This window comes from Amphiprion ocellaris, chromosome 24, assembly GCF_022539595.1.
Source record: "Amphiprion ocellaris isolate individual 3 ecotype Okinawa chromosome 24, ASM2253959v1, whole genome shotgun sequence".
NCBI classification, from domain to species: Eukaryota; Metazoa; Chordata; class Actinopteri; family Pomacentridae; genus Amphiprion; species Amphiprion ocellaris.
Window position 1 is genome coordinate 10,833,365 of NC_072789.1, and position 21,648 is coordinate 10,855,012.

Below are 21,648 nucleotides of genomic sequence, written 5' to 3' on the forward strand. Positions count from 1 at the left end.
ACTAAACTTTGTGTTTACATTTTATGGTACTTAATACTTCTACTTCATTTCACAGGCAAATATGTGAATTTCCCCTGGCATGGGGAGCAATAAAGGATTATCTATCTTCTACTCTACTGCATTTATCTGACAGCTTTTAACTAACTTTTAAGATGAAGATTTTACACAATGGAATATATAAGAAGTTTTAAAAGTCTGACTCATACTTACAGATTGAATCAGTAGTTTCCAACCTTTTGGGTTTTTCAAATGTGTATGAGTTGTTAAAAGCTCCGCCAAACAGTGATTTCCTCCACTCTAAGCTTCTTAGAGTTTCATTTAAAAACAGGGTCGGCCTGGACCCTGTGGGACCTTTAAAACCTATTTTAGGGCTTTTTAAGGTGGTATTTTAGTTTGGTCTTTGCAATAACTACCTCGATTCCACTTTGTGCCTTGCAACAAGCAGTAATAAGGAGATACTTCCCACTTTAAAAGCCACAGCAATCACCCTCTCCCTGCTGTAATTAAGCAGCTCATTATGCAGCAGGTCCATGGAGCGCCCCCTAGCGCCGAGTCTGCGCACTGCCGCCCCTCTCCCTGTGAAGCTCTGCCCCCTGTGAAATTCCTCTCTGCCGGGGTGATTCCTCCGGTTACTAAGGGCTGCTTCCTACCGGAGCCTGCTGTGTGCTGTGGGGCAAACTGTTTTATAACCTCTGGATAAATTATCAACCACGGGAATGATATCTCCACCGATAAAAGGTGAGTTATGTTTTAATAGTCCCTCGGATACAGTCGGTCAGATGTACTGTGCAGATGTGTGAAGCCTTACAGCCCATAATATCTTGATATTCCTGTAGCCTACCAAAATGTAGGTTACCGTGTCTACCTGGTTTTACCTCCAGATAGGAACAGGCTGGTGGTCGCAGTGTTTTCCAGCAGACCGGGGAACACGCCCTAGTGTTGCCTACCTGTGTGAAGCTTTAACTTCAGCTGAATGCCCTCAAACTGCGGCCACTAACTGGCAAAGTTAACCGCATTTCTGAACATTTCGCCTCAGCTTCTAGTTTGTTCCGCCCTCGGTTTGGTCAGTTTTTCGTTTCCACAGCTTCTCTCCCAGCCAGAAACTCTCCGAGCCGCCGAGAGAGAAAAGTCAACTATGTTTCACACGGTTGAGTAGAGCCGCAGTAGCCGGGCTGGTGCACCGCAGCTCGGCGGCGAACTGTAACCTGCGGCGGCGGAGTTGACGCGGACGGAGACGTTGAAACACTCCCAGCCTCGGAAAACAACCAGTAAGCCGAGAAAAGAGCAAACGGAACACGGTTTGGAAACACTGCGGTGTGTTTTGGGCTTTCAGCTACTCGTACAAACGGGCTGCCGAGGTGAGGGAGAGTAGGAGGGGGGCGTCCGAGGCCACGGTGAGACCAGGGAGTTTCCTGCCTCTAGGTCCGCCTGCTGCCGGGTCACAGGTGGAGGTTGGGCGGGTAAACCTGCTCTGGAGCTCCATCAGACACTAGACTGGTGTTGGAGTGAAATTTGAATTCTTACTGGCACATTGCAGCTCTTATTTTTTGGTTGAGTGTCTCAGCTATGGGTCATTCTGTGGGTGACTTATTAACATGTACTGTCAAGCATTTAAAAAATGAACTAAACAGGTGTTTCTGTAAGCACCTTCAGGTAGGGAGGCGTCTAATTAGTGATGTTGTGATCAGCTGCTGCATCCTCCCTGACTGTCTGCTGGCTCTATGGGTCAATCTGTCATGTGTAGCCTATTGCCAGAAACTTTAATTTATATCAGTTAATGAAACCTCCAGAGCTCCAGGTATTACGTTCCTTAAAATAATAATTACAATAAATGTTTTATTATTCTTGTAAGTAGTGATTCGGTTTGGCTGTAAAATTTCAGGAAATGAGCCAATCACAACACCCCAGAGGCCACAGAGGCCACAGTGACGTTATCAGATTGCTTGTGGGGTCTAATAACAAAACAATACCAAAATATATTCAGTGTACAATGATATAAATCAGAGCAGAGCAACAAGTTGTCATGTTTAAGAAGCTAGGGCAAACAAATGTGAGGCAGTTTTTATTCATAAATGGTAAATGACCAGTTGATTATGATAATTCTTGCCAGTGGATTTAATTATGATTGACTTAACATCTGTGTACATACATTAAAGACACCTTCCAGTGAAAATCATATTTTTATCCTTGACCTTGCAGACTTATCCATATGGTGTTTTTTTTTTAAATTTATTTATATATATGCTTGCAGTCTTATCATGAGGGAAATAACCACACGGCTGAGCCAGTGATGAAGCCAGACAGTTTTTATGGGACTGACCGAGATTATTGCTCACAGGGAAACTGATCCTTTGTTAATTGTTTTCCTCGCTGTAGGTCCGGTTGTTTTGTTCACTTAGTGTTTATTATTTGATTATGCAGACATGTCTGCCATGTAGAAGTAGAACAGAGGACTCATTTACAGTGTGCTGTGCTTTTTTGTTAAATCCTCAATCGATTTAAAAAAAAAAAACCTGAAATGGTTGCTCCATGTTATGTCTTTTTAATTATTGATGTTCAAGTTTACATTCCATTATGGTTAGACTGTAACTCCATTTTTATGTTTATGTGCTGGTTGTGCAGGGTGGTTAGTCTGAGGTGGAGTCTTACTACCTTGAAACTGCAGTGTGCTGATCACAGTCTCCCAAACATTGATTTAGACTTCCGGGGTTTAATAGGTAATAAACTTAAGAAACTAGTTTCTAGCTTTCAGTATCATTTTTCTTCCTCAGAGCCAGTTTCTGGTTTGAGCATGTATTGCTAAATTTCTGCAATACTACAACTTGCTATTGGGTTGCACAGAGCAGTTTCAGTGTTTGAGCAGAATTGGAGGTGAGCTGGTGTGCTCAAGCTGCATCAAGTAGCCTAGGCATGGATGCAGAAAATGAGAACTTGCGTCAGCTTTGTTGTGGTACTTCTAAGATTTTATAAAGGTAATATGTGACTTTGATACACAAAGATATAGCTACTTACACTTTAGTCCCCTTTGCAGTACAGAACTATTATAAAAGGACTGTTTTGTATTCTTTGCCCGTGATTCAGCCTAATTATTCTGTTCTTTTTTAAAGTTTTGCTGTCAAGTAGTGAAACAAAACCAAACATTTTTTTGTGTTATCATATGAAAATCTAAAAAAAAGACTGAACACATGCCCTTCGCACTTGTAAAAAATCACCCTTTTATTGCTAACTACACTGTAAGTCGCATAAATGTCGATATAAACACACACGACATTTCAAAACTATGTATCCATTTGAAGAAAAGCTGCATGATATCATAGGTTGAAGCTGTGAGAGCAGAGAATGACTTTAAACTGTGACAACTTCCCCCTCCATACATTATGCAAGACCCTCATTATCATACAGACTTTCATGTTTGGGAATGCGACTACCATTTGAGAGCTGTGTGATTTTTGTCACATTGCACATGAGTTCTTTTTCACTTTGCATTCCAGAAAAGTGCCTCTGGTTTACATGACAGCTACAGAGAGGATATCGATGGCGACACTCGTCAGCAACTCTCAGATGAAAGACGTGGGCTTGATGAAGTGTATGATGTCAGTAAACTGTAAGTACAAACTTCATGTTGTCAGGGTAATGTTGTTTTGTGAGGATTTGAACAACTGTAATTGACTTTTGACACTTTGGGTGTTTAATTCAGTACATAAGCTGCTGAATTAGACGCAGCAGGAAAGCAGTGCTGAGAAGTCTTCCTTATTCACATCTTTATCTCCATTTCATGAATAGGCTGCCTCTCATGTAATGTCTCAGCTGCTGGTTGGAGTTCAGTGTTGCAGTAGAAGAGGATGTCAGAAGTTTGAAATAAGATGAGAACATTAAAGAGGTTCTTGATAGCACTGAAGGACTTACACTACCATTCAAAAGTTTGGGGTCGCCCAGACAACTTCATGTTTTCCATGAAAACTCACACTTTCATTCATATGCTAACATAATTGCACAAGGGTTTTCTAATCATCAGTTAGCCTTTCAACACCATTAGCTAACACAATGTAGCATTAGAACACAGGAGTGATGGTTTCTGGAAATGTTCCTCTGTACCCCTATGTAGATATTCCATTAAAAATCAGCCATTTCCAGCTAGAATAGTCTTTTACCACATCAACAATGTCTAGACTGGATTTCTGATTCATTTAATGTAGGGATGTCCGGTAATATCGGCCCACCGAAATTATCGGCCCACCGATATTGGCATAATTGGTTTTTTTGCCTATCATGAAAACCAATAAAATAATGCCTGGATTTCACCGGCATTTACCAGACTCATAGAGGGAGGGAGAGTGTGAACTGTTGTTTGAGACAATTTTTTTAAAAAAAAGGCATAAATATGCCATTTTTTCCATAACTTAAATAGTTTACATTTGGAAAGCCTTGTTGCATATGAGAATGCATCCAATGGGGCATCATAATAAAATTAGGCATGATGCGTTAATTCCACGACAGGAGATCTGTGATCTTACCTAAAATTAGCTAAATAGCCCACATATATCGGGATCTGTATCTGTTGAGAGTTGGACAATATTGGCATATTGGTTATTAAGAAGCCAATATCGGACATCCCTAATTTAATGTTATCTTCATTGAAAAAAACTGCTTTTCTTTCAAAAATAAGGACAGTTCTAAGAGATCCCAAACTTTTGAACAGTAGTGTGATATGATATGTTGGGGACTTTCTGTGAATGTTAATGTGTCAGTACAAAATAATACTTAAGATGGTAGAATATACACACAACTACAGTAAAATAAGATGCAGATGGAATAATATGCATGAAATGATAAATACTAGGCTGTTTGAAGTATGATGGTATTTTCAGTATATCAAGCAGTCTAGAACGTTAGCAAATTATTCAGTTATACTTCATCAATATTTAATAGTGACGTTTTGGTATTTTATTTCCATTTAGTGAACAAATTATCTGAATTTATAGATGATTTTTTTTTTTTTTTTTTTAAACAAAATCTGTTACACGTTTTAAAGTTTTGATCAAGTGTCCAGTTAGGAGTGAAATTTTTCTTTTTGTGTGTTAAGTCAGATGGCTGTATTTGTATAAGTATGTGCATGTATATTATTGTATTCTGACTGATTATACTGATGGTTGTGACTTTATTGTCAGCTCTTCTTTTGTCTCTGTTGAGATCCTGCAAGTCTCTGTTGACACATAAAATTCCTGAGCCGCTAACCTCCCTTCATTATTCAAATCAGACTGGTAACCACAAATGCAAATATCTAAGCAGTATACAAGAGCTTTTGCAGAGGGGATGAGGAGGGAGTGACATGAGGTGAAGAGGACAGGCTGTATGTTGTTCTGCTTTTGCACAAACAGCAGAATGGTAATTATTGTAGTTAGATTAACCCACTAACGGTCAGCAGTGGCAGCGCCGGCTGTAACACACAGCTCATGAAGGCAGTTAAGGTACTTAAACTCCGCTTGCTGCAGTTCCTGTTAAAAATCTTACTCTCTATTGAAGTCATACCTCGGTCACAACTGCACACATTTGCACGAGACACTTACTTTGACAGTCAGTGGGCTGTACGCTTCCAGACGATTAAACCACCTCTGATGTCCATCTTGAATAAATATCAGTAAAAAAACCAAACGATTCTCACTAGAACTACATCTAAGGTTGCATTGCAAACTGGAACCGCTAATAGCTAAATTGGAGCACTTCTAATGGTACCAATTTGTCTAAACTGTTAAAAACTAGGGGTTTATACCAACTCGATATCCTAACCTCCAGCTAATTCAATCTTCAGCAGCTGGTTTATTGACTGACCACTGAGGATCACATCGTTCTGGTTGCCTAGTAACACCAGCACAAAAATGCAACAGGTAAAGGCCAGCTGTGAATCGAGCATAAGGTTTGGAGTTGGTGCCTTTTACTCACAGCAGACAGGAGCTGATAGTGATCTGTAATTAACACTGTCACTCCACAGCAGCACAAAAGCTGCATGTTAATGAACAGTGTAGTCAATCATATGTACATTACAAATAGCCACTCTCCTTAAATGCCATGAGAGACTCTTGATTCTGTCTCAGCTGTTTGTCTCTGCCTCCATTCAGGTCTCACTGGAGATGTGTGAGGTTCAATTCACACACTCGGGAATGTTGATTGAATTCCAGAGAATCAACAGCCCTCATTTGCTCAGTCATGAACAACAACACGGTGAACATGTGACAGGGCCAGACTTCCACGGTGACTCGTCTCCCTCATGTTCTAGCATGTCTCGTGATTGCAGCTGTCACGGAGTTACCTTCTCCGTAGCTGAAGTGGAGTCAGTGCTGTGGATGAGCTGCTTGAGTTTTATTCCAGCGCGAAGAGACGTGTTATCATAGTGATAATAGAGGCAGCGCTGCAAGGGCGTCATGGTTACGGAGGGAGGAGGCGAGAGGGAGAAGCATCGGCGAGACAGACGAATGAGCTGCATGCTGATGGCTGGAGGAAACAGAGCAGGCTAATTTTATTTATGAATGACAAAAACAAATAGAATATATTGAAAGACTGGTCGCATCTGGTCGCCTGGTTATCCATTTATTGTAGAGATATTTAGTAATTATGTGTTAATGCTTAATTTTGCACTATGTTGTGCTGAAGATCTGTCCCACTGCGCAAACAGGTTGAATACACAATTGGCTCTAAGTACATTTGAGCTTTTAAGAGCATCTTTGATCAAGGCTGCATCACTCCAAGACCAAGTGCTGCCTCCAAATTCAGTCCTTATGATTTCAGTCATGATATCGTGAATATTTGTCTTTTTTTGTCCACTTTACGGTTGGATTTTTAGTGTTTTAGCTGAGTACCTGGGTGTAAAACTGGTGTTGAAATCCAAGATTTACAGTGAAAGGCTGTGGGATCTAAGGATCAATCACTGCTGGGTGCAAATGATCCACAGAGGGTTTCACTCCTATTCTTCGAAGAGGAAGAATGGATCAGCGGCTTTCTTGAGTAGAGGTTCAGACTGAAAAAGTGACATCATCTTATTCGGTTCATTAGATGCCTAATTAGCTGCTTTTCACAGGAAAACTGGAAGCACTATTTCTGCTCCTCACTTGACTCCTACCCATACAGTGAGCATTTCTGTAGAGGTTTGGCAGCATGTCAGCTGGCGGGGAAGCATCGTGGTGGTTCACTGACTTCAGACTGGTTCAGGTGCAGCACAGCAGACTTAATGTGTCTTCATCTGTTGCTCTCCTGTAAAAGTTCATCACTGTAGTTCAGGGTCAGTAAGTCTAGTAGGTTGCAAGTGCCTCATGGAGTTTCCCTTCACAGCTTCTGAAAGGTCAGAGTCATAAATTGTTCTTAACTAGCTGATGCTGCGGCTGTAGCAAGTGAGTGGTTACAGTCACATGGATGAAAACAGACATTTTTCTGGTTTCTTGTGTATTTAAACTTGTCGAACTAACATTCTGGACATTTGAAGGGTCCATCCATGCAGACTCTCACGGTCAGATGATGAAATTTGTCATTCTTACGCACTCATTAATACAAAAAACATAACAGTGACTTCAGCCACCATTTATGACACAGACAGCTGGATAGGATGAAGTTGAAGCTCTTCCACTTGAATCAACAATACAATAGAAGAGCAACTGTATTAGAAAACAGCCTGTGGACATAAAAACTTTGAGGAAATGTTAACTAAGTCTCTGAGGATGTATTCTGAAAAGAAACATCCTGTCCATCCAAGAATCGTTCATCACTGGGCTTAGATGTCTATTTGGAAAGGGATAAGTTTGTAGCATCAACACTTGCTACATAGCACAGTATTTATACAGTCTGATTATTACTGTAATGCAAAAAGCGAAAACAGTTTGCAGATTAAATCAATTTACTTTTACATTTTGGGTCATTTTTGGATGAATTCAGCAGTAATGTCTGTTCACAAATTCAACAGCGAAGCAGTTTTTGAAGGTGTTTTGATTCTCATCCAAGAGGCTCCTTCACTTCATTTCAGAACTGTCTTCAATTCAATTTAATGTAGCTATGGAACATACATATATTGCATTATGTTTATTTTGGAAATTCACATCAGTCACCCAAAAATCACAACAAAAATATACCAAAGACAGGAACATTTCTGTAAAAAGTGTAAATTTGAAACTATACAATGTATCTTGGGTCCAGTGTCAACAATTAACTCACCAAGAACGATGATTTTTGAGTTATTTTACAAATACTGCCAAAGTCAGGATCTCAAAGTAGAGGTATCTGTATGTATTCCCCTGAGCCGTTGATAATCGAATCTCTCCATGCTGCGATGCTGACTGCTGTTATTGGATGTGATGTGAAAGGTGCAGCCGAGCTGTGCTGATTTGTTTACGGTGGCTGACAGCAGATGTCTTGTGTCTCCAGTGTAACGTTTCTTCAGCTCTGCTCGCAGAGATAAAAGTATTTTGTTGGGCTGTTTGCGTGAGGTTGTTTGTTTACATTCCCAGGTTAGGCTGCTGGATGTTTACTCTGTCACTGCTCCTCCAGTGTATGCTTGGGTTGTTGCACCTGCTAGCTTGTATTAGCATGTAGTGTGCAGTACCTATTACATACAGTTATATTTTGTGTGTCATTGTGCATTTTTCGGGGTGTTTGAGTCATTCACCTCGGTGATTTATGTTTTCACAAAGTGTATGAAATGGCCTTGTGTGAGGCTATACCCTTCATGCATGACTGCTGTGATGTCATTCTGCCCTTCCTCCTCTCCCACTGCTTGCTGCCAGTGTTTGCCAGGACAAACGGACAAGCCGGCAGCACAGCAGGGGTCCTGGATTACTGTGAAGAACCTGTCGGGGCTGCCTCCCTCCCTCAATCCCACCCTCCCAGAGTAGGGGATTCCTGTTTCAGCTTCAGACTTGCAAACTTGAAGTGGTTCCGCTTACCAATTTCCTCTGGCATGGCAAAGGCAGAAACCACATGTGAGGGAACCCACATATCCTGTTTCACTTCAGTATAGACCTCAGAGCCAGGCCTCTCGCTGGATTGGAAATGTGTATTTGCATGAAGAGGGCTGAGTGGGAAGTATCAGAGCTGGTAACACACAGAAGCCTGTGTTTTTTTTAAGGAAATGCACCGAAGCAGGAAATAATCGATCAGGGTTTAACATAGCTGCTTTCTTTTCTTATGCCTGCACTCTGACTGAACCTGGACCTCGCACTCATTTAACCCTATTGATCCCTGATTTAGCTGCGTGCCCTTGCTTTAAGAGGATTACAGCAGGTATTGTAAAGGCCTCTGTGATGTGTCCAGCTTACTTATCAGACATTATTCAGGAGGTGTATATATGCAGCAAAGCAGGAGGTCTGACCATTTAAATCACTGGTCCAGGGGCCACAAGGGATCACAGTTTTTAAATGCCCCCTTTTTTTGTGAACATAGTTGATTTTCTTTTTTTTTTGTCTTTTAAGAAAAGCTGCAATAGAAGTTGGTGTTTTTCTTTTTTACATTTGTAAAGTTAAAGTTTTGGGAGATGTGTTCACTCTCTTTGATCCAGAGGGTTAGATGAGAAGATAAATGGCACTTTCATGTCTTTATGCGAAATAAGAATCTGCAGCCAGCAGCTCTCTACTCTAACTTAGCTTAGCATAAAGACAAGAAGAAACAGTAAGGTCTGTCCCTCAGTCAGGACTTTTCCCAAGTCTGGGAAGCTGAATCACTCAGGGACAATTTGATTATATACTCTATTGGCAAGGATAACAAAATCTGCCATCTAGGACATTTAAAGCTATATAAAGCCCCTTTCAGACATGATATGCAATGTTGCTGCTTCATCAGTCTGTTAAATTGACAGTATTCTGCCCTTCAGTCATAGATCACTTTTGCATTAATGTTCCTCACAGTTGCATTCAGACATACAACCCAAAGTGTATTTGTTATACATGTGAGATTGGGCAGTACACCTAGTGATGTATATTACATAGTAATGCATTAATAAACAAAATCCTAATATTAACTTTGTTTGATAATAATACCCTAATTTATATAACACCTTGTAAAAACTGAATTTCACAAGTGCCCTCAGACATGAAACTGACACATTCAGATGCTGTCACATTATTAGAACAGAGTGCATGTCTGAAAGAGGCTTAAAGCTAAATAGCAAGCTTACCCCTTTCCTTGTTTAATCTGTACAATAATTGTTGTTGAACGCAGAAAAACAGATTGCCACACAACGCCAGATTATTTCTTATTCTGAACCAGTTTGTACACCTCTTTGGTAAACTGTGTTACTCTTAGACAGAGCCTAGTTGGCTGTTTTATCCTGATTCTCATGTTTGTTCTGAGCTAAGCTAACCATCTGGAGACTCCAGCTTCGTATTAGCCCCTACACACACGAGAGTCGTCTCATCTAACACTTAGCAAGAAAGCGATACCCATAATATTGAACTGCTCCTTTCACAAGCTGTGAATAACTGCACAACTTTGGCTTTAGCTTACATCAACTACGCTTTGATTTACCGCAGCTGCACATCTAAATCCTTAAATTGTTGGGAGAAACCAAGCGATTTTCCCCATTAAGTGTTAAATGAGCCTCAAGGAGGAAACAACATTGCAAGTGGACCCTTGGTAGGTTGACTTTGAGGTTCCTCTTATATGTGGGAAGACCATTTTAGCATTTTTTTATATATTTGAAAAAACTGAGACTTGTAGATTCACCTTGATTCGCTAAGGCACTGAGGATCTGCACTGCAGCGGGTTGGTGGAGAAACTGCAGAGAACCGGTTGAGGGAGGATGATTCAGGCATTTAAAAATGATTTGCAGAATGAGTGTGTCCAAGTATGCATTTGCGCAACCTTCAAAGCATTTTCAGGAGTCTGTGACAGTCGTGCACACACACAACAGCATGTGTCACTCACAGATGTGCCGACGCCACACTCATTAGTACCGGGCTGCTCTAGATGTTTGCTGCCGCAGTGTATTTTTGGATCCAGTGATGTGTGTTTCCCTCCAAGTGGCAGATAAGAGGTGTATTTTGTGCACTAAGTGACTCTTTTTTTATCCTGGAGTTATGAACGCAGAATGCAGGGAGACAGTTTGTTCAGTTTCTCATCACCTTTAAGGCGGCTGCAGCCGTAAATCAGCCATAAATCTTTGTGTTTGCGCTTGAAGTGTGAGCTGAGAGTTTCAGTGTAGGTTTCGATGGGAATGCAGCAGCTTCAGAGCCTGCCAGGGCAGAGTAAGCAGGAGATATGAAAGCTTTTAAAGCACTCTGGATGACTAATTTTCAAACTTTAAAAAAAAAAAAAAAAAGTTCATACTTCACCTGATAAACTACACATTAACAACCCCAAACAACTCAACCTCAAAATGTTATTTTAACAGGCCTCAGCTGAGGTTTTATATCAGCCATATATCCGTCCTCCACTCTACAGGGTTTATGGCTGCTTAATGCAAAGTGGAGGCCGGCGGGTTCGAAGTGCACATGTACAGTGGAGTGAGTGCTATCTGAGTAGAAATTAGATTTAAGACTTTTGTAGTTAAGTTTTAACTATTTTTGCCTTTTCATCCCCCTCAGAGCAGCTCTAGAAATATGAGTGTGAGAGTGTGTCTTGCAGGTTCAGTGTGTTTACAAGCACACCTCAAGCTACCTATGACTCACACTCTGCTTTCCCTCTCCCTTTGTGCAATTACTCAAATATGTGCTTTCAGATTTGCCTCATTCAAGCACCTCTCCACAGCTTTTACTTTGTGATATAAAGCATCTTACTCTGACCATAAACAGCCTCATACATTCCTCTTAATGCAGTCTTTAAATGTTTCCGAAGCTTCACTGTGGCTTTTCACTGTGACTTTGCAATTTCAGACTATTTAATGGTTGAGTTCACTTTGCATCTGCGGATGTGTTATCAACAGTTTTTTCTGAAAATTGATCCTCATGGGTGAAGATTGCAGCTAAAATTCTCTTGAAATCACGTAATGTAGATCCAGTCCATCACAGTGTTTGGATAATAGCATCAATCTATCTAAACAGTTTAAAACCATCAGTTTAATCAATGTAAAGGAAATTATGTTCATCTTACATGTATTTTAGGATGAACTGAAATTACTTGTTGTGTTCATAGTGGTTGTTGATGGGAAATGTTTGCGTATGTATATATAGTTGTGGATCATCAGGTGGGAGCCGCACAAAGAGGAAGAGCTTTAGGAATTATCTGTGCCAAAGAAACATCAACAACACCAGAATACCAGTTTTATTAATTGTGGTTTCATTTATTTAAGCATTATAGATGTTTATTTCTGGAAAATCTCATTGATTTCTGTCAAATAAAGTAACCCAGGCTCCTTATTGTTACTGCATATGCTGACCAGTTGTCACCCTCTAAAGGTCCATTCTGAGTTTGGCCTGAAAATGGTTGGTTTTCAATCAAAATCACAATTTAAAACAATGCAATTAGCAAATTGCGAATGCTTCAATTTAGGATACAGAAAAGACAGCATGCTTTGACTGCGGTGTCAACAATTTTACAAAGTTATTCTGTACTCCTTGTATAACAGTCAAACTTTTGATATAATCTCATTTAGTAAAGCTTCATCACAGTTTAAATAATTACAGAGCAAATAGGGAACCGAAGCTTTGCTTACATTATAAAATTTAAAGTAATAAATAGTTTTTATTGCAAATTGAATCACCATCCTGATGTGTTTTTTTTCTAAAACTCACAGTTAGATATTTTTGCCAAATCGTTCAGCCCTATTCTGAGTGTTCTTTGTATTATCACCTGGAATTTTTAAAGCCTCCCTCCAGAGAAAACCATTAACAAATCAATTTGGTGTTTTTATATGCAAGATGATGATGGAAATAAGAAGTCAATGCTGTGGCTGAGCATTTCTCCCTGAAAAACACATATTCAGACATGAAATCATATGTTAACAACTTTTAAGGAACCAATCCTGTCAGCTTGCAGGATGGAGCTTTCTGTATCAATATTCATTTAAAATCATCCAGTAGTTGTAAAGTGTTTGACCAAAGCAGTAGGTGAGCTGGTGTGCTCAAGCAGCAACTGGGTTGGTGAAGGAAGAGACGAGGACTTTATAGATCGGCACATTCTAAAAAAGACAGAGTAGAGTTACAAGTACGCCATTTTAGGCAGGAAGAGATTATCTTATGAGAAAAACTTCCAGATATGTAACTCTAATAAACAGATTAATTTTTAGGGTTTAACCACCAGCTGTCATCTGTCATTTAGTGCCTAATTAGGAAGAACAGTTTGAAGTTTATGAGTGAAGCATGTCCTTGCCACGAGTATTTTACTATTCCATTATCTTTTATCGCATCCTCTGAGCACTGCAGCTGGTTTTGCTAGGATTCTCTACTGATGCGTATTGACATATAGGTAAAGCTATTATGCAGATCATTTCTGTGAATGTCTTCTTATTTTAGTTTGCCATCACAGCTCTGGCAACACCTCTGTCTCACTGAACTTCTCCTTTAAAAAAAAAAAAAAACAGTTATCTCCACAGCACTCCGACTGAATTATTCTTGGAGCTTGTCAGTGTCGGCCTTAAATTGTTAGCTGTGTGTCAGAGACTTAAAGCTGCCTCAGAACAACACTTGCCAGCCGTATGGGAATAAGAGCAAATTGCTGTTTCAGGGTAGCAGTGTTTCTGTTATCTGGAGCGCTCAGCTGGAGTGTAACCTCCTGAGAGCTGCCAGTAATATAAAGTGTTGTCACTGTGCAGGTTTGGAGCTCAGGAAATACTGATTGTAATGCAGCTGCAGATAACACAGGCGCATCCAGGCTTTTATGCACGAGGGGAAAAATAGATGTGATGAAAAACCCTGTGACCTGAATGCTTGATTTGGACTTTAGTTGATGTCAGACGCTGTCTCCTTTTTGTTGGCTCCTCCAGTCTCTTTCAGTCAGATGTGGGCAGGTTTCCCAGACGCTTCACATTTTGAATTCAGATTTTCCCGTCTGCTTTCCACCCTCCAGGTTGATGTTTCCTCGCCGGGCGCCCCCAGGGTCGCTTTCAAGCCTGACTGCCGGCAGCTCACCACCTCCGTCGGCCTCCTGAGCGAGCCGATCGATCACCTCGAGCTCAACAAGATAGCGCACAAGGTTCCGCTGCGTCCGCCAGCGGTCGAGCAGAGCCGAGCCCTGCTGCCTCAGCGGGACTGTATCACCATGGATACCGAGTCCACATACTCGGGCTATTCCTACTATTCTGGACGCTCCCGGGGGTCCCACAGGCATGGGTAAGTCCTGCTTCTCACTTAGTATGCCTGTTTCTCCTTTTGAATGTCAGGTTGGACTGTGTTATGTAGTGTTCATAATTACTATACCATGTTGTAGGTTGTTGTTATTTAACTTCCACTTTGGTTGTCGTGAACAGGAGCGCAACAGCTGATTAGTCACTTAACATTACTGGAAAACAAAGTGAAGGTGATCATCTGTGAAGTTGTTTATCAAACAAAGCAACACATTTTAGGAGTCACCTCCAGCTCTGAGAAACTGCAATTCATATTTTTTTTCAATTTTCTTGCATATAGACATATTTTAATTGAACAGTTTGCTTAAAGTGCCTCCTAGAAGGTAAAAAAACATCAACACAGTGCAATAGAAAATCCCATTTATTCATCTACATGACCTGTATATCTTTAATTCATGTTTGTATGATGATGGAAAAATGCTACAAAGGTGCAAAATGTTGAGGCGCTGCCAAAGGGTTTGTTTGTGAGGTGAAGGTTCACTGATGATTCATACAAACAGAGAGAGAAAAGTGAAGGATCTGGTTCTAGATTAGAGGTAATGACTTCAGAAAAGGAGGAGCAGCTCATTCTGTATTCTCATTACATTGTTTTCTTCAAATACCATTTTGAATGCTAATATAGAAATACAGGACTCTAGTTGTTGTCATATGTAATAGGTTTAAGACACAGGTTTAAATTAGGGTTGCATGTTTTTTTTTTTTTTGCTGGTATCGAATATGCTGGTATTTTCCAACTCATTTTGGCTGATTGCCGATGCAGATATAGGCGCATAATTTTTCCAGTTGATTGCAAAGAACCTCAAATATGTCCTGTAGTGGCGTTAACATATTCCTGCTCTTATTGTGATGACCCCCTTCCAGGTCCAGAGATGAAATGTATCGCTGTAACAAATGTACCAAACTTAGGCATAAAATTTGTAACCCTTTCAAATGAAACTAAATAAGCTGTTATCTGCCTGTTAATGCTCATTTTGGTCCAATGCCAACATTCATTTTGAAGCTTTTTTCTTCTGATAACAGTGATGTGCCAGTGCCAGTGTGCATCTGTAGTTTAAATGCTACGCTACTGTTAGCCTCCACCACCATTGCTGAAGAGAAGAGGTCAGCTAGAGGAGTGAATCTGTAAACTCTAGTTATTTAATTCACCCAAAGTTGATCCATGAGTTGAAAGTACATTATATGATGCTGCATATTGTAAAACCAATTGTCTAAACACTGTCAGCTCAGTAATTGAATGATTTCTGACCCAAAACACACTACAGTAATCCCAGATAAAGTCTCCCATGAAGGTTTTGTGAACACAAGCTTACAAGAAGCGATTTTCAATGCAGCTGATCATCTTTTGTTGCGATGAATTAACCAGGAGAGTTTCGTTCTGATCCAGGATGTAGAAGTCTGACTTCAAATTTCCAACTTCAGCCTTTTTTTGTGAGGGAAATTAAACGAGTTTTACTTTAGAATTTAGAAGATGAGCTCCACTATGGCCTAAAAGAGGTAACCATGTCGTCGGCCACCTCAAAGGAGGACTGGCATTTGTCATATATGGAGGAAACATCTGGGTAGATTGGATATTTTATGTTAGACAAGTGGAATCTGTGCAGTGTTTTGGATTGAATTAAACTGTATCTAGTGTTCTTTGGCATTCCTGTAAGGTTATGTGAAGGAGAATCATTAATTATCAGGAAGTCATATATTTACATCCAGAAACTTTTTGAAGACATTGGAAAAAAAACTGTTTATATGTTTGTTTCATTATGGATTAACTGCTATGTTTTTTTCCCCCAGGTTTCCATATTTTCTTCATTCTCAGCCTCACTTTCTCTCCGCTTGTTCACACTGTTCCTCCATGATCCCACCTCTCATGTATCTCTATGTTCCCCTCTGGCCGAGCATGTGTGGAACCCGCAGCTCGTGTAGCAGCATTAGTCTGTCAGCAGTGAAATGACTGGTTGACAGGCCTCAGGAAGGCAGCAGGAGACAGGTGCTGAAGAAGCCTGACTGACTGATGGCTCAGCGGATACGTTGAGAGCCTGAGAGGAGATGAGAGTGAGGACATCGGAGAGGAGGCTCTTGTTCCACAACAGCCCCTCCCGGGTCACCGACGGCCCCCTCCGGCTAGTTCGCAATATATCTCTGTGGGCTCTCTGCTGCCGCTCCCTCTTTCTGCTGCCACCTGTTGTCATTTTAGGGACTTTTCTGTCACAGTCTCCTTCTCACTCCTGCCCTCTTTATCTCTGTCCTTCTCCTCATCAAATCCACACTCATTTTTTGCTCCCATGTGGCCGTTATGATGTGAATGCAGCAGCTGCCCCTGTTCTCATTCCTTCTTGACCTCTTCTCTTTGGTCCCCCTCTCCCCCCCGTCTCCTCCCCCGTCTTAAATGGATTCCGATCTGCTCTCTGAGGATGGGTCGGCGCAGGCGTATCACTTGTTCCACGTTTGCTTGCATTCCCCAGGGCTGGAATGTGCCCTTGTAGCTCAAAGTTATGCCGAGCAAAAAGTGGTTTTACTTTGTTTGAAATCAAAGATGGGGGCGAGAGGTCAGTCGTTTGGAAATGGATAGCAGTTATGCCATCGGTAGAGGCTTGTACCGTCCGTTTCTTTGCTGTTTCTGTAGCCTTTCAAGTGAGTGACAGCAACTTGGAAAGGAACACATGGACATCCCTGCCAGGCGCCACTCCGCTCCTCCACTCCTACCACGACTGTGCCAAAACCACCGGCTGGCCTCTAATTTCATATACAAAAAACTAAATTGTTGCCTTTGAAACCCCTTGCCATCCTCGTGTGAAGGTAATCTTTTTACGCCGAGGGGTGCCATGCGAGAGGCAGTTCCGCATCGCTGTTGTCTAATTACGCTGATGCTGGGAGCAGATGCAGGCATGTGGGAGTGTGTTCGATACTTGTGTGCATGCACCCATGCAAATAAACACACAATAACATAATCCTGCCGTTGTGTTAGTGTATGGATGTATGTTTGTGAGTCAATTTTAAACATAATTGGTCAGAATATAATAGAAGAATGGAACTGGATTGGCTTAGGATTTCATTAACAGAAGGTGGAGGGTTTTTGGAGTTGGTTTCTCTCATTGTTGGCTTTTTGCCCCCTTCCTGTGTCAGACAAGCCTCCCCTGGTGTCCGGGATACTTCCAGAGAAGATTCCCTTGGCTGTTGAGTAATGGCAGAGTGGTGTCTCTGTCTGTGGATGTTACTAGCAGCCAAAAACATGCTGATGACACCGATTTCTTTATTTGCATCAGTGAATCCTTTTCAGTCTGGCTGCACCAGAGCACAGCATTAATAATCAAGAGAGAAATCTTTTCAGTAATTGTGAGTGTGACAGTGATGTTGTACCTGCATTACTGTGGGATAAAAGTCATATTGTGACTTTCACTCTTCAGACATTATTCCACAACCCATTAATTCTGCCATTTTTTTAATATAACTAAAGCTTATGCAATTGTTGCATTCTTTGGTGCAGTACATGATCATAGATGTTCAAAATAAGTTTTTTACTGAGTAAATTCTAAGAATTAGGTTTCCTACTAGAAGAAACAACTGTAGTTATTGCAGCTCATTCTGCAGCTCGTCTACTTGAGGGGTTTTAATCCACTTTTCGGACCAGTGTGGTTTCGCTGTCGTGCCAATTTAAGTTTTGTTCCCAAAAGTTTCCCAAAGCTAGGCTCCTTCACTCTTTCAATTTTGAGCATTTAAATGATTATTAAGTTGCAAATTTCATATTAGCAGCGGCTCATGTGGAAAATTGGCTCCTTTGATTGCTGTAAGTCCAATTACAAGGCAGCACGCAGAATCCGCATGGGACTGAGTGAGTAATATAAACTAATTCATTCACAGTTTTAATACCATTTAGAGGTTCTTGGGTGACACTTCTGTTAAAGGTTACTGGTGTAAAAAAAAAATTATTTTTCTGACTTAATTAGTCAGAAAGCAAATCTAATGAAAAGATTTTATACAATAGAATAATCCAAGCTTTCCTGTTATTGTTGAGCATTTGATGTGAAAAGAAACAGAAGAAGTATTGCAGGAGTTTCCATTTGAGCCAGTGTTGTTGGATAGAACGTTGGCTACATGTTCTTACTGGCCTCGCCTACAGCCAATATTTGAATACTGGCTTTTATATGAGAATGTACAGTCTATTATTTATATGTTTGTTTTGAACTTTGACTGCGTTTCTACACTATCATCACACACAGAGTACTTGATTTGTTGATTGTTTGCTCTTGCCCTTCCTTACTTCCTCTATACAGCTTCCGATGACCTAGCTGAGCATGTGGTTGGTCAGTTTTTTCTTGGCGTCATGACTCTACTCATTTGGCGGCGGCCGAGCCACCCACCAGTACTTTTGGCTCAGTTGGCTGCATTGACTCAAAGCTGTGTGTCGCCCAGGTGTGTGCGATATCCCGCCCGCCAAAGAGAGAACAAATTGGTCCACAGACAGTTTGGCCTGCCACCCTAGTTGGCTGTACTTCAGTAGCCTTCCTGCCACCGCTCTCCCTCTGTGAGAGGTGGAGAATGTGATCACACGCATCCTCAGGTGTTAGAGGAAATGATGCTTCCAGAGCCTAACTGGCAGGACTCTGCCCCAGCTCGCCAGGCATCTCTGCCCTCTCAGAGCCCCTCCCTCCCCTCCTCCCATCCTCACTGTTCCAAAAAGCCATACCCATTTCAGGGATCCACGCTGGAAGTCAGATTCCATTAATCAAATCATAGCACGGCACACTGTTGGAATACCAACGAGCCGGCTGCATGCTAATGAGGCAGGAAGAGGATGTGGGAAGGGGGAGGAAGAGGGGGAGTGTGTGTCTGTGTTGGGAGTGAGGTTTACACACAGTGCGATCACCCCTGGAGCTTGCTGAAGGGGGAAGGAGCAGGAGGGGCTGGCAGACAGAGGCCAATCTGTTCGAGCCACTCCCTGGCTGCCCACAGGTCTGCTCACCTCTGGATTTCCTGTCTGGGTGCACAATTGCCCATTTCAAAATGCTTCTTGTTCACAGTTTCGGAGGTCTAACTCACATCGACTTTGCACCTTTTCCTCACACAGTTGTATTCTTGCCAGCTTGGTGAGAACCAGGTGTTATTTCTTGTTTTAGCCTACAATATGATTTCCACAATGAACTGTGCTTTGCTGGAATACACAAACAGACATAATACATATTGTGTGTACAGACACACAGTCACGTTGGCTTTAAGCTATGGGCAACCAAACCTTTTAAAGTCTGTAGATTTAGACCTATCAGGATGTATCTGAATTAGGGTTGTCAGATTTTTCTTTTTTTTTTTTTTTAACAAAACATTATGCCAAAAAAATTATGCTTTACGTAGATTAGAAATGATGCCATGATGTAGTTTCTTCAACAGAGCAGCTCTGACTCCAGCATTTACAATCTACTACACTCTGCTCTACTGCTGCCTATTCCTCTTTTACCCCAGAACTGCTTATTATTCTGATGATGACTTTGAAGTAGGATCACTGCATTGTGAGCCCTGCTGCTCTTCCCTGTTCCCTCTTCTGCAGCGCTCCTCCCCAATTAATAAGCGCAATCAGTGCCAGCGTTTGACTGATGATCACTCCCGCGAGAATAACCATCACTACAGTCATGATAATAATTGTAATAATATTGAAAGTAATAATGATAGTGGTAATATATTTAAAGGCTTCCATCAACCTGCTAATCTCCTGGATTGATTAGATAAGCATCTGTCAGTCAGTCTGTCAGTGATGGAGCTTGCTGTAGGCTATTGAATATGAGCTTTCTCTTACTGAAACTGTAGCTGCTGTTGTGATTTTCTGTAGGAAATGGAGTCCATATTTAAAAGGAAGCACCATAATAGAGGCGGAAAGCAGACAGGCAACGCCCTTTAATCATAACACTTGGATCCAATTCAACTTTGTTAGACTGTAATATTTCCACGGCTGTCAGTCATACTGTTTCCTCCATTACCGCTGCCTGCAGGATGTCCTGTACATTACGTATGAATTGTTATTGTGTGAGAAGAGCGTTGGAGGGTCATTTTGTGTTGGGCATTTATAGTTCAGTGTAAGGTTGTTTTTTATGGGCACTAGATGTTATTAAGTGGTGACAGGCTTTCATTATATTTATGGTATATTTATTGCTTTTTATTGCTTTCTTTTAGCTCATTGTTTTGGTTTAAGGGTACTTAAATTTATGCTAATGTTCTTCATATCTGCTTGATGTGTGAGAACAACTCAAGTGGCCCGAAAAAATCCATTAATGTGGGTGTAAATAGAAATGTAAGCTCATGCACTTGAGTGTCTAAATGGAGAGCAACACAGAAAAAGCCTCCTGCGTTGTGGAAATTAGATTGGTTACACTTCTGTTCCAATGTCACTTGTACAAAAGAAGTGATTACCATGAAACAACAAGCTTACAGACAGCAGGAAACTCAATTAGCATTTAGCAAGACAAAGAAAGCGGCATAAAGAAAAAGCTTTAGACATGCAGCTGAAAAAATAAAGTATTTCATTTAGATCACGTCCAATATGTTTACCCAGTAATCTGCTTACAGCATCACAGCATGTAATATCAATATGAGATCTGACGGCCTCGACTCTGGTGTCTGTCAGTCTCTTATTCAGCCTGAGTGCCCTTCAGCAGCCCTCAAACACAATACCTGGGAAATACAGCTGCTCTCATACAAATTAAACCGGAGGCATTTTGCTGCGTAAGGCGTCAAAACAGTGTTTTTATATAAGTGGTGTTGCTGCATTTTGATCTGTGCATTCTGCTGAAAATACTCTTACATGTCCAAGATGTCAACAGCCGGAGGGGGAAGGAGACAGATGAGGGATTAACTGAGGCTGTTGAGCTTTTGTCTGGTAATGGAGCTCCACAGTGGGCACCATGCCATGTGGCGATGGCGATGCTGGGCGGAGGATGGTGAGATTCACGCTCCACACAGGATTAGGGCCATAAGTGCAGGGGGTCAGTGCAGCTAATGGAGCTCATATGTTTCAGTTCACATGGACGGAGGGCCTCATGGAGAAAGTGATGCAGAGAGAAGAGGTTGCTGTGGGGTAGAGTTCATGTAGGCTTTATGCTTGAATGTTGAAAAACCATGATAGGCTCTGTCATTGTCTTCTCCACATTTCTGCCTACTGCAGCAGATTGCCCGACAAAGTCCTCTGTATTTTCAAACTTGTCTACTAGGAGATTTTTAAATCAACTTCCTCATGCTAACCATGATTTTTTTGCTTTGTTCTTTTCCTTCAGTGAGCGAAGCCGGGACCGCCACAAGTCACGCAGCAAAGACAGCCGCTCAGAAAAGTCCGTAACAATCAACACGCCGCCTGCCGAGCCGCTGCTCGGTGATTCTGCCGTTCGAGGGGAGCAGGTCCAGGTAGGACTGAATACAAA

At 41.4% G+C, this 21,648-nt stretch overlaps 1 protein-coding gene across 4 annotated transcripts in view; it reads left to right on the forward strand.

Annotated features, from left to right (window-relative positions):
• The first annotated feature begins 578 nt into the window (after nt 1-578).
• The window catches only part of LOC111566541 (vang-like protein 1), a 54,523-nt gene continuing 33,453 nt past the window's right edge, over nt 579-21,648 (forward strand). For 2 of the 4 annotated variants that reach the window (XM_023267191.3, XM_023267194.3), the window contains exons 1-4: nt 579-738; nt 3,492-3,604; nt 13,978-14,240; nt 21,505-21,631. In XM_023267191.3, the coding sequence (XP_023122959.1) occupies nt 14,170-14,240; nt 21,505-21,631 (198 nt within the window). In that variant the 5' untranslated portion in view covers nt 579-738; nt 3,492-3,604; nt 13,978-14,169. Of the gene's footprint in view, nt 739-913; nt 1,269-3,491; nt 3,605-13,977; nt 14,241-21,504; nt 21,632-21,648 lie in introns of those variants that run through there. The other 2 variants (XM_023267192.3, XM_023267193.3) reach the window with 2 other exon arrangements.